This window comes from Rhamphochromis longiceps, linkage group LG7, assembly GCF_057381845.1.
Source record: "Rhamphochromis longiceps isolate RC_006_pf linkage group LG7, R_longiceps_female_GT1.1, whole genome shotgun sequence".
Classification (NCBI taxonomy): domain Eukaryota; kingdom Metazoa; phylum Chordata; class Actinopteri; order Cichliformes; family Cichlidae; genus Rhamphochromis; species Rhamphochromis longiceps.
Window position 1 is genome coordinate 49,321,249 of NC_140563.1, and position 13,546 is coordinate 49,334,794.

Consider the following 13,546-nt stretch of genomic DNA (forward strand, 5'->3'; position numbering starts at 1 on the left):
CAAGATAGACAGCGCACAGTGTGCTTTGAGGCAGCAGCCAAGAAAGCTTTAGTCCGCGTCTGTGAATACCCATGTGTGCATACCTGTGTGGATCAGCATGCTTGCATTCCAAAGGTTTCTCCATGTAATGATCTGCTAGGGAGTGTGGGGGGGCCACAGCCCCGTCCTCCAGGGTGTGAAGCGGGTATGGAGGAGATCAAAACTCCAGACATCCAGAGGCCCCCAGAACACAAGAGACCATGGAAGACCAACAGAGGGGCAGCCGCGCCACTGTTCCAGTAAGAGCTGAGGAGAGTCCCAGATGAGGGCTTGCCCAGCAGCCGCGGAGCAGAAGTCAGGGGGAGTTGCAGTGACGCGCCCGTGAGCTCCGCCGGCCCCCAGCTGCGCCTGAGTGACCGAGCCCTAGGCCGAGAGGCCGGGGGCACCCCACCTCCAAAGGGGCCCGAGCGAGCCCCAGGCCCCAGGCCCCGACAAGCGGCCGCCAAGGAGTGAGCCGGTGTGCACCCGGACGCCCACCCCCAGACACAAAGAACCACCAACACACCGATGTCTGAGGGAGTCCGCCACCGGCAGGGGAAGTGGTGGTGGGTGGAGATAGGCCTCCAAACCTTGGAGGGCCTGAGGTGTCCCCAGAGAGGTGGCGTCTGATACCCAACCTGACATATAGACACAGACATACAGGCACACACAGACACAAACATCCATTCCCACCCTCATGCTCTCATATGCACTCACTCCACACTCAACCAACGTGGAGACAGACATAAAGAGACGCTGTACACACAATCACACTCCCCAAGCGTACTCTACAAACCGGGTCTAGGTACCCTTGCCCCTGGAGGGGGGAATTGCACCCAGACCCAGGTGGTGTTACCCTTTTCCCTGCGGTGGGGAGAGGCAGACCACCCCGACTCCGCAGCAGCAGGGAGGCCCCACACCCCAGACCGCAGTCGGACGGCCAACTCCTCCTACTAGCCCTCCCGCTCCAGCAGGCCGCAGAGAATGGGGGTGGGAGAAGACTCCAAACCTCCCTCCACCCGCTCATTGTAGTGTTGATGCATATGTGTTCTAAGGTGCAATTAAAACCCAGGAGGGCATGGAGCTACCTGCCAAGGAGCAGCAGGTAAGCGCATAGTCCCTCCTGCTAACCCTCAATGACTAAGTGTATTTAAAATTGAGAGGTGGGCAACGACGTCAGGGGTGAGGTATACACCCTGATGGTGATTTGGACTCCGTGATTGTGCCCACCCCCAAGATCCTATATGTATGTGTAATGAGAGTGTGAATAATGTGAATGTCTAAGCTTGGATTGTTAACAATCCAAGCGGCATATCCATTCATCAACATCTTACAATTAACCTATTAACTTTTGATTCATTGGAGCTTTATTTTTAAAGAGGAACATAAAGAGTACTTGTATAACAAAAAAACATGAAGTTCTCACGAAGTCACATTTGAAGTGTTACTGCTTGGTTTTGGAGGTTTTTTTGTTGTGTTTTTGTTAATGGCAGACATGGAAACCCTAATGGTAGCACTTACAAAATAATAATAATGCACCTTTTGTTGAGGACTAAAGGTTTCAAATCTTAGCAGTGCTTTCTAGATCAGTTATAATCAGTTAGAACAAAGGACAATTACTGCTGATGTGCAGACCTTCTTTTCCTTTTCATTTATTTTATGGTAATTATGAAGTTATATGTTACACGTTTTTCATCCATTAAACCGAACTCTCTTTCCAATGAGGCACCAAGTAAATATTAATGTCTCCTCACAAAGGATCAAATAATCGCGTCATAAGTTAGAAGTGTGAGTTTTTAAACGGATAATGGATTTTAAAGGCACTTACAGCAGCATTCACAAAGTGGGCCAACCCTAACTTCCTGCAAATACCCACACCTATTATTTACAAATCATAGGCTATTTGATTCTATAATTTTTACTTAAACAAAAGCGAAAAACATTTTTTAAAATAAAGTAAAAATTGGGGAGGGGGGGGGGGGGGGGGGGCGATTTAGGCCTCCAATGCAAACAGTTGATGACGGACCAGCTGTGCAGCTGCAGTTAACATGGTGCTCACAGTGAAAAGCCCACCAGTGTTCTCTTGCATAATTGCACTGCCACTAATTGGTAGTTTGGCCACAGATGTATTGAGCCGACTGGAGATTTTTAAAGAGCCTGCTGCACCTACACGCTGTGGGCAACCTACGTGCAGAAAGCGCTACGTAATCTGTGTGTGTGTGTGTGTGTGTGTGTGTGTGAGTGAGTGAGTGAGTGAGTGAGTGAGCGTGTTACAGACAGGCAGTGGAGCGTCTCTGGTCTCTCGTAAGCATCGCGGGGTTTAATCGCTCCTTCTCCTTCGTCTGCAGGAGGCGCCCGTCGAACCCGTCTGTCTGTCGTCGTCCCTTCGTCGGTCTGTTTTAGCCGTTGTCTTTAGACAAGTTGAAGTTTGGAGACAATAACCCGTCCTTTTATTTTACACCCCTCTTCTCCTGCTCTTTGGGTGAAGCTTCACTGTCATCCCGGAAGATTCAGCACCTTCTCTCTCTCCTCAGAGGAAGTTGAAGCAAACAGGTGCGTGAACCCACAGCTCGTGTATCCATCGCCCTTATCTTAAAATGTGTTAAAATCGTCCGTTTGATACTGCTAACATCTACACAGTTATTTAGTTATTTATGCATTTTTATCACACACTCCAACACAATAGATCCGTTCTCTATTCCGGTTATTTCAATTTATAGTAAAATCCATTCATCCATTCATGGATGCTTAACAAAGGCTGTGACCAGCAGTTCCTACAGGTGGGATTTCCAGCAGCCTCAGAGCACAGCTGCCTGTATGGGCTGAACCCCACATTTGCACAAATATTTCAGCCGGCGATATTGGCTTGGCAAACCTGTCGGAGGGAAAAGAAGAAGGGCGGTGGCATCGTGTGTGTGTTTCTTTCTTTTTAATATCGGGCGTTTCATTTCATCCCAGTGTGCTTTCTCACTGTTCCTGTTTTCAGCACCCTCACAGCTGTGTGTGCGTAAAATAAATAAATAAATACATCGGGAGCCAATCGAGCAGCCATGGACGCGTTAATGAAGGGTTTCTCTAAAGCCAAGGACGGGGTCGTGGCAGCGGCCGAGAAAACCAAGCAGGGAGTGACCGGAGCGGCTGAGATGACGAAAGACGGGGTTATGTATGTCGGTGAGTTCTGGATTTTAATTTCATTGGTGACAGTGTTGCCAGAAAAAAATCGACGGGACCTTTCCAATGCTACTAATTCACTAATATTAGTATAATTACTTCTATTATAGGCTGATTACTGAATTCAACAGGGGACTTGTGGGTTATATTTCTAATTGACCTCCACCTGTATGTTGTTACAGGTACTAAAACAAAGGACGGAGTCACAACAGGTAACAGCATACATTATTTCACTGCCTCTCTGCATGACTTTACCCGTTTTCTGAATTCAGTCTGACTTTTGGTTTGGCTCAAGCTGTTAGAAAATGTAATCTATCCAAATCCACAGGTGGTCAGTAAGAGAGCTGTATTGTAACTCTGTAGGTTGGGGTTATATTTCACTGTTTAACTCAACACAAACCGCCTAATCCCCCACAGGCTATGCCTTGCCATTTCTCATACATGAAATACAGAGAAGCAGAAGGAGGCCGTCTGCTGTAGGCATTCAGGGAAATGGCTGTGCTTTTGTAGGCAGGTGGGATTATGAGAGGAAAACACAACAGCGTGATGTCTCATTTATTGTGAAGGTGGACAAGGGATCTTTGCTTCCAGTGGGACTAAGCGATGCACATTAGATGATCTGATAATCTGCTTTCAGGTGGTCCGCACAGACCAATCTAATGTCCTATGAGTACCCACGACTTGACTAATTATCCCATGTAGCACTGCTGCATCCCTGTAAGCCACATTTTGGCTCACTGCCAATCAAGACAAAGCAAACATCACCTCAGAGTTGACTACACGGCAATCTGAACAGTTCTTAACTGTTTTGCAAAGTCACAAATTAGCATTACAAATTCCTCATGTTTAAATTGTGGGCCAACATTGGGTTTTTCCAGTGTTGCTGTAGGGAATACTTAAGCAAGACATCAAACAGACAGCAGAAGGTTTGGTGCTTGGCGGCCCACATGTCAATTGTTAATGACATTTTCAATCTTAATTTCACAAAGAGATCTCACTAAAAACACTCTGCAAGATGCATACAGGAACGCTGTTGAAGACTGGATACGTCACAGAGAAAGCTTTTGAATGAGAAAGCCTGCAGCCAGCTCCCAAAGTTGGCCTGTCAACCAAATGATATGTCAGGTGATGATCCTGTTTTAAATAACACCGCAGGCAAAGCAAGTACGTTTATTTACACCAAAGAAAATTATCATTGGCAACAGTTGACTGGGACATACTGTTGCCACTAAACAAATGTAATTGCTGTAGTTTTGGAAGTAAAAAGTGTTCCCATTCTTTCCATCAAGAATTTGTTTTTGTTTGTTTTTGTTTTTTTTACTAGTGTGACAGTGTGTTCTGGGATTATCTTGCAGAAATAAGCAAGACTATTTCAAAAAAGATATCGTCCAGATGTGCAAGTTAGATGTGCTATCAAACAAGGTCACACCCAGAGAAGGCAGTGGCCTTTCTGGATCTTGTTCATATATACACACACACGCACACACACACACATATGTGTGTGTGTGTGTGCGTGCATATTGTTGTGGCTCTATAGAGATACATCCTCTATTCTCCTCCTTTCCCTACAGTTGCAGGTAAAACAGTGTCTGGAGTTTCTCAAGTGGGTGGAGCAGTGGTTACTGGAGTTACTGCCGTGGCCCAGAAAACCGTGGAGGGCGCGGGCACCATCGCCGCTGCCACCGGACTGGTCAAGAAGGACCCAGCCAAACAGGTAAGAAAGAAGACTGTGTTTTTCTATATCAGTATAAGAACTGATATTACGATATGTAAGACACGTATATAGAGTCTGCAGTGTGGGTTACAAATTTGCCTAAAGAGCTAAAGATCACTGGTTTGATCTTTGGGGTTGGATCTGGTGCATAGCTCAGGTATATATATGTATATAAAACGGTGTGGTTTACAAAGTTTTAGATATTGCAGTCTCTGAAGAGGATGCAATCTTCTCAATACAGTCGGTATATATAACTCCAGCATTGAATACCCAAAGCTAATAGGTAGCACAAACACAGACCGTGATTACACAGTTACACCAATTTTAAACCATCATCTGACAGATGGAACTATACAAATTAAGGATACAACCTCCTTGTTTCATGCTATGACGAAGACCACAAACATTAGCATGTATGATAGCGTGGCTAAATAAATTGATGTACCTCGCCCTATGGAAGCTGGGATAGGCTCCACCCACGACCCTGAATCGAATAAGTGGAAGAGAATGGATGGACGGATGAATGACATTAAATTTTGTGTTGTACTACTTATTACTTTTAGGTCTTCAGGGTTTGAGTTTTAGACATTACAATTACAAGATGATAAGTGATAAGACAAATTCCAAGGGACTCTGGAGTTTTCCAGACTTTTCTTTTCCTCACCAAGAAATTTTTGATAATTTTGCAATTTCCAGTCATAACACATCCATGTGTCTTAGAATTTTAATTTTAGCATGCATGACCGAACATTATGGATGCTTACGCTTCCCCACGGCCAAATCAATATACCCTATATGCACGCAGTTAAAACACACCGCAGGAAATGTCATTTGGAGCCCAGCACATCCCTCCATTTCATGCTGTGGCCGCAAGCCATAACCCATTACTGTGCCAAATGGCCTCCTGACCTTGAGTCATTTGTCATCAATTCTCATATTTCTTCTCTGAAATGGAAGGTGTTACATATTGTTAGTTTTCCTGTGTTTTTCATCAGTCAGTCTGGCCTTCGTTTGTCACAGTAGGAGGAAAAGGCGAAGGCGGTTTACCGTAGCAAACCATTTACTGCTGAGACACAAGTCAAATATAAAGTATGACTCTTCTTCTGCCCTTTCAGTGGGTTCTGTGATTGTGTATTTTGCCACCGTCTTTTTATACATCTCTCTCTTTGCCTTAAGACTGAGATTTTGAGAGCAACTTTTGTATGGGTAGGGCCTAAACCACCAGTTAAGACAAATTTTTTCTGAAATTACAAGTAGCCTTTTGATTTCACTAAAAGCGCTTTGGAACAAAATCTTATGGTTGTGTTAATGTCGCAATCTTACACCTGCATAGAAAAAGTTAACTATTAACCCATGATACATTACTGTAGCATGTAGTTTGTTGTATTTTTTTATCTGATGTCACAGGAAAGAGGAAGGCTTGACTGAGAACATAAATCATGCCCTTATTTTACTTCATATTTTACTTTAAATTGACCCATACTTTGAAAATAAACACCATGGCAAATTAAAAATGACTTGAAAATAAGGTTTGAGACAATTATCTGATTAGGATAGTGTTAGCTGAGGTCAATGCATTTTCCCATAGGCTTCTAGACAGTCAGACTTCTTTAACCAGACAAGTCGCCCCCTGCTGGCCGTGAAAAAGGTTTAAGTCACTTCCGAATTGATTTCACTTTTAAGCGTCAGCATTAGTGTGTCTAGGTTCTTCATATACATTGATGGGACAAAGATAATACAGCAGCACACCGAAAATAAAGTAAACATGGTCAGAAAAGTGAAGCTAATGGCTCTTTTTAATTACTTTCACAAGTTATTCCTAAAAAAAAAAGTAAATACTTAACATTTGTCAACGCTGTTAGATCTTAATGTGTTTTTGCGAGAATCCCTGAACAGAAACAGCAAAATTAAACGTGTCAGTCACCTTTAATTGCAACTTTAGATCTTCACTTTTGCACTTCTGCTTCACATCAGCTCACATTAACGTTGCAACTCTTTAGCACTCGAAAAGACAAACTTCAGCATAAGCAGCAGAAAAGGAAAGAAAAAAAGCTGTCACCACTTTTGTTGTCAACACACAGCAGTTACACTCTCCTGAACTTACACTGTTATATATCTGGATTAATAAGGTGTTAAATTGTGCTTTTCTGACAGCAGCATTAAATTTGCCTGCAATAATTATCCTCCTCTCTCATAACGCTGCTGCGAGCAGCAGGAAATAACAAGCCAGCCAAATATTTCCCAGGGCAACGCAGAGACTTTGTCGAACGTTTGTTGTGATGCTCTCTCTTCCCTTAATTAGTTATGAAACACGGGAGAATCCATAACAGCAATTTAACAACAGCATGCACACACATGCACACATTTCTTTAAATCAGCCTTAATTGGCCGTGATTAGCAAATAAGTACCCAGTGGAAAGATAAGATACCAAAGAAATCATTGAGCGATTTCTCCTGCCGGTGGCGACAACTAAAAGGGTAGAAAGGGTTTTTCTGCAGCTTTTTTTTAATGCTTTCATCTTTTGTTGCTGGCAAAAAAAAAAAAAAAAACCTAGAGCATCTGATTTTTTTATGAAAAGACAGAATTGGCCGGCAACACCTTTCATCTTTCACAGAAGTTGTTTATTGAAGCAGCGAGATAAATATTCAGTCTAAAGGAAGAATCGTACATATACATTTCTGCACACTGTAACTACACACACACACACACATTCAACCAACCATGCTTCCAATGTGTCTGTACAATAACTTTTCTTTTTCAGTGTCAGGTGAACTCACCTGTCAGGCATAACATTCCACATGTAGACTTCTGTACTTCTGTTATACCTTCTTGAAATTGACTTTAGATTTATAGTGCACATGTACATTTTTGCCACCCTTATTTTTACTTTATTGTGAGATTAATAAAGTATCTATCTATCTATCTATCTATCTATCTATCTATCTATCTATCTATCTATCTATCTATCTGTCTATCTATCTATCTATCTATCTACCTACCCACACACACACACACACACACACACACACACACACACACACACACACACACACACACACACACACTTTTCCCAGTGAGAAACTAGAAAGAAGAGAGCATCAGATTGTCCTCATTTAAGCGTCATTTCCAGCCGGCTCAGCCATTAAACTTCATTAATATTGATTTTATTTAAAAATTGATGCCAGGTTGAGCGATTCCCTCCTTTAGCTGATACATACACACAGACACACACAGATCCACAAACAGAGGATGGTGGGATGCTGAGTTTTGATTAATCTCCTCATCTGGTTGTTCCGCCAATTCATCATCTGCTGGTGAGTCATATCATGACAAGAGAAAAGTGATGAGGATAGTGGGAGAAGAAAATGAGGCGAGGGTGGGCAGCGTAGTAGAAAACGTGGCGTAGGGCAGAGGGGAAAATGGTCTCAATAAACACATCTTATTGATGAAATCTTTTCAGCCGCGTGTGATAAAAGCTGCCGTTTCACGTAAAGCAGTTTTTGCTTGAAAATGGCTCTGAAACAACACAACGTGGTCCCTAGAGAGCTATCACTTTAGTAGATTCGCACAATATTGCTTCACTGAGATATATGAAGCAAATTTCTGTGTAAAACTTTTGCCCAAAGTTGAGTCTGATCGCAGCAAACACACAAGGTAGAATTCACTGTTACAGTGAATGTCTCCGGCTCCATAAGGGGAACAGATGGAGGCTTGATGGGTGGTGTTAAATGCAACAGCAGGAGGACAGGGTCCAGTAACTGGAGCACCTCACATCAGCCTTTCATCTCAGTGCACTGTGACCACTCCCCATTAAGGAAGGTCAGTTCAATGGCACAGCGCAATCAAGGGAAAATAGGAGGCATCACCCACCCCTCGCCCAGTCTTCATTAGCGTTTCACGCCTCGTCCTTGTCCCGCTTTTAGCAATCACAGTGACCGCCGCTCGTAATGAAAGTTGTGAAATGAGCATGAATGAATGCATCCGCGAACAAAGCTGCAGCACAGTGAACTGTGCACGCTGTTTACGTTCAGTCTTTTTGTTTTATACTTTTCAAAGTTTTTAGCTCAGTCACACACAGATGAATTAGAAGGCCGCCACTTCAGATCAACTCATTGGTCGTCTGAAGATTTTAAATGAGAATAACCACAATTACAGAAGCTTCATTTTCATGGTTAAATTGAGTCTGTGTCACAGGCACAGCAGCTTTAAAAACTCAATGTTAATTGCTGGAAGAAGATAAATGTTTTGCTGACCCACCACTTCATCCTGACCTCCTCCATAGTGGATTTTGTGACTCATTAACAAAATCAACAGGAACCTGTTGATTTTGTGAGACGCAGAACACGTAGGGGCTGATGCTGTCAGTCCACCCCAAATATTTTTTTTATTTGAAATATTCAGATAGATGACTGTAGAAAACTGTACAGAAATGTCCTCACACGTCCTTTTAAATTACTTTTGCCAAACTTTCAGTCATGTAATATTCCTTCTGCAGACACAAAAGCAGGCTCAAGGGATCACTCAGAGGTACTGTAGTCCCACAGCATATGTGGGTCACAAATGCGGAGGATGCAGCCGGTGTAGTTACAATGAACGTAATGACTGTAATTTGTTTTGGACAAAGGTGTCAAAGAAATATAATTTGATGTAATTAAATTGTGTCAGATCTTAAAAATGGCTCCAAGCAAAAATAGTGCAATCGCGCCCATTATCATATCCTTATTCCAAGGTTTTCCTGTGTCTAACAATTTGAATAACTGGAAATGGGAATATCAGTACATTTAAAAGTGAAGGTCGGGTCTTTAGGCTTCGGTTTGGCTTGTTAACTCTGTTGCTTGTTCACACTACAAGCAACAGAGTTAAAAAAAATGGACAACCTCAGTAGCTACACCTTTTCTATGTCACATGTCATCCTGGGGCCTGTGTGTATGTGTGAACATTGTGATCGGGCAGGGCTGAAAAAACCTTGGCTTTGTTGTGCGTCACACAAGCATCAGGTGTCAGTTTGGAGCTTCCATTGAGCAGGACTCACCTTTGGCTTCTCACCTGTAGACTTATTCTGAACCACACACGGGACAAAAGTAACCCCATGACGTCATGCAGTGGTTATGGATGTGTAGTGTAGTCTGTGAGTCTACACAAAGAGCTTTTCTTTTCCCCAGCAATAATCCCATGCTGTGCATGTTTGCTCAAAGTGACCACCGTTCTGAGTGCCGGTCTCTAAAACCAGGGAAGAAATTTCATTTCTTTGAAATGATAGTTGGATGCAGTTAGTAGCACATCTACAGCTCAGGATATTTCACCTGCGTAACCATGTTTTTTATTCTTTCACTTTTCTTGCTGTTTTCTAGTTTAAAATACAGTCGCATTTTAAAGATCGAGCACAAATAAAAATACAATGTTTCTCTTTGGTCTTTCTCCAGAGTGACGATGCCTCAGCGGTACAGGATGTGGCAGAGTCACCAGTTGATATCGACCCTGCTGATGTCACAGAGGTAAGGCCCACCTGCCCCCACCGACCGTGTTAGCTGCAAATCACACTTGACTGGATAAAGTCTTGCAGGTGTAACCTCACCTAAGTTTTATTAGAGGTATTACGGTATAAAACTATTCATTCATTTTAACACATATTTAGCAAATGGATAGTTAGCTCAGGGACACGATAACTCGCTGTGTCTTTGGCATACCCAAGACAATAATCTTTAAATTACATCAACATTTCTGTTAAACAAATGAAAGGTTCATATATTATTTGGCATTTGCTGGCAACTTGCTTAAAGGTTACATCCTGCTTAAGGCAAAGACAGACTGTGAGCAGCTCCAGACAGCCACCAGAGTTCATAAATAAACCATTTAATGGGTGGTGTAACATTATCTCCGTTACTTTGCACAGTTTCTGTGATGTAATGTCATTAAGCTGCACAGACATGCATCTTTCAAGGTGAAAACGATCGCGCCGCAGGAGGTCATCTGCATCCCAGATGATAAATCCAGACCTCTATTGTTTTTGGCCTGTTTCAGGAGGACTCTGACGAATAACCTGCTGAGGAGCGTCGCTGTCGAGGATAAATGATCGAAACATTCCATGTTGCTCTGCCAAGTCCCGTCGTGCCTCGTTTTGGTCCTTTATGGAGTCTGTGCTCAGCGTCAGTGTGCGTGCGTGTGTGCGTGTTTCCGTCCGTGCAGCCCCGTACGTCTGTACAATATCCGTGTAAATGTTGTGAAGATCGAAAGATGTCGCGTGAACGTGTTGGTGTGCGTCGGTGTGTGCCTTTTAAACATCAGTCTCGAAGGAGACCTCAGGTGTGTGTCCTCTGTGACCAGCTGTCATTTACAGTGACTCCCTCCCACTGAGAAAGCCAGCTGATCACTGCGTGTCTATGCGTGTGCGTGTGTGTCTATATATTTGTCAACTGTGTGGCTATGTCAGTAACTCAAACATGGAAATATACTGCAGTCTACAAACACCTAAGTGTCTCTATATAAATGAACACTTTACAGTGATCTGTTTGAGATGGGAGCAGAATAATATTCTCTATTTTTGTGTGTATACTGTCACTGTTTTTTGCGGTGGACTATAAAGTGCTGAGCTATTTGTGCTTTTCATATTTTTTAAGTTGTCACTGATATAACAGATATACTATATCATGTTGGATGGACTTTTGAAAACCCAGAGCATGTAAGGAACTGATATTCATTTAATGGGAATTAAATGTTGAATAAAATGTGTAAAAGTGTGAGACCCATGATGTTTTTAGAATTGTGCTTCATTGCTCAAATTAAATACAAAAGGAAAGAAAAAGCTATTGTCTAAAATAAAAGAGTGTAAAAAGAAACAAAAAGGCAAATCGCCTTTAGTCAGTAGTTGAGGAATAATTAGGGCAAAGCTATTTAAAAGTGACAGATGCGTCTTTAAAATGAATGCAGGAGATAATGGGCAGCCACTGTAATTTGGCAAGCACCAGCGTAATATGTTCAAATCATATCTGTGTGCCAGCTAAGATCTGGGCTGCGGTGTTCTGCACCAACAGGATACGGTGAAGTCAGCTCTGACTCGTGCCAACACACAGCGCAGTAGTCACGACAGGAAAAAATAAAATCCGTAGCAGGGAGTGTGATCTGATTTGAAACATTCAAATCTATCTATATAGATCTATATCTATATGGGTGTAGACTAGCTTTAAGTAAGTTGGCTGACCTATAACAATAAAAACGTGTTGAGAGCATTTTTAAAATTGTGGTGAGCGATGTTATGTGAATAACAGTGTATGTTAAAACAATGATCACACTGATAGTTCACAAGCTGGATGTCAAAGCATCTTCACTTTCTCACTGAAAGTGGGACAAAAATCAGTCTGTCCCCCTGATGACAGCCACTTCATTAGGAACAGTTCATTAGGTGTTCAGCTGCTCATTAACACTAATATCTAATCAGCCAACTACGTGGTAGCAACTCAGTGCATTTATGCATGTAGACATGGCTGAGAGGACCTGCTGAAGTTCAAACTGAGCTTCAGAATAGGGACGAAAGGTGATTTGAGTGACTTTGAACACAGCGTGGTAATTGGTGGCAGATGGGCTCGTTTGAGTATTTCAAAAGCTCCTGATTTTCAAACAACTATCTCGAGGATTTTCAGAGAATGACCCAAAAAAGAGTTCTGTGGATGTTTACGTCAGAGGTCAGAGGAAAATAACCAGACTGCTTCGAGCTGATAGGAAAGCAACAAAAGCTCAAATAACCACTGGTTACTGTACAGCCAAGATATGCAGAAGATCATCTCTGAAGGCAAAACACATCTAACCTTGGAGCAGATGGGCTACAGCAGGAAGACCACACCAGTTGCAATTCTCTCAACTAAGAAAAGGAAACTGAAGCTGGAATTCACACAGGTTCACTACAACTGAACAACAGAAGATGTGAAAAACATTGTCTGGTCTGATGAGTCTTGATTTCAACTGCAGCATTCTGATGGTAGGGTCACAATTTGATGTAGACAACATGAAAGACTGGATCCATCCTGCCTTGTATAAATATAAAGAACTCAAAGCGGCTGGTGAGTCTCTCAGTTCTCATCAATTACTGGTTTCTGCTTTAAGAGATTTCGGTATCGTCTAAGGATTTTGGTAATCAAAGATAATCTAGGATTAGATGTTGGCATGCAGCTTAAACAGAACAACCATGTTGGGCTTGAAAATGTGCTGTAGCCAGCCCTCCAGCTGCAGGCTTTAGAGAGTGCGAGGGGAGGGAAAAAAAGAGACAGACGTGCACTCACAAAGGCATGTCCTTGCAATTAACACTTCCAGCATTTTGCTTCCTTGGAGAGACAGCACTCTTCATCAACACTGAGGCCAACATGTCTTTTAATCCTGCAGGATTTGGTGGGTATTTATTGTTCATGACACATCAGTCTACAGCTGCAGTAGCCCACTGTTTTATGATGCACTTGATGAAAAGCATACATCATATTCATGCTAAAGCTGGGGTAGGCTACATGTTCTGGGGGCTGGTCATTTGGACCAAATCAGGTGAGCACTATAAAACAGTAAAAAGAAAATTAAGATGCACAGGATAACTAGTGTGCGTGGTTCAGATTTCATGTGGGCCATAACGATAAAAGTACATATTTGTACTTGCATGCCTA

General features: G+C 42.6%; 1 protein-coding gene across 2 annotated transcripts; it reads left to right on the top strand.

Annotated features, from left to right (window-relative positions):
- Window positions 1-2,316: 2,316 nt before the first annotated feature.
- Window positions 2,317-11,639, top strand: LOC146666178 (uncharacterized). Of its 2 annotated transcripts, XM_085411316.1 has the most exons (6): window positions 2,317-2,571; window positions 3,005-3,189; window positions 3,372-3,401; window positions 4,761-4,903; window positions 10,328-10,399; window positions 10,926-11,639. In XM_085411316.1, the coding sequence occupies exons 2-6, from the start codon at window positions 3,069-3,071 to the stop codon at window positions 10,941-10,943; spliced, it is 384 nt and encodes a 127-aa protein (XP_085267442.1). In that variant the 5' UTR covers window positions 2,317-2,571; window positions 3,005-3,068; the 3' UTR covers window positions 10,944-11,639. The 2 variants fall into 2 exon arrangements, with proteins under 2 accessions (XP_085267442.1, XP_085267443.1); XM_085411317.1 differs by lacking the exon at window positions 2,317-2,571 and having other exon boundaries at window positions 2,849-3,189.
- Window positions 11,640-13,546: the final 1,907 nt, after the last annotated feature.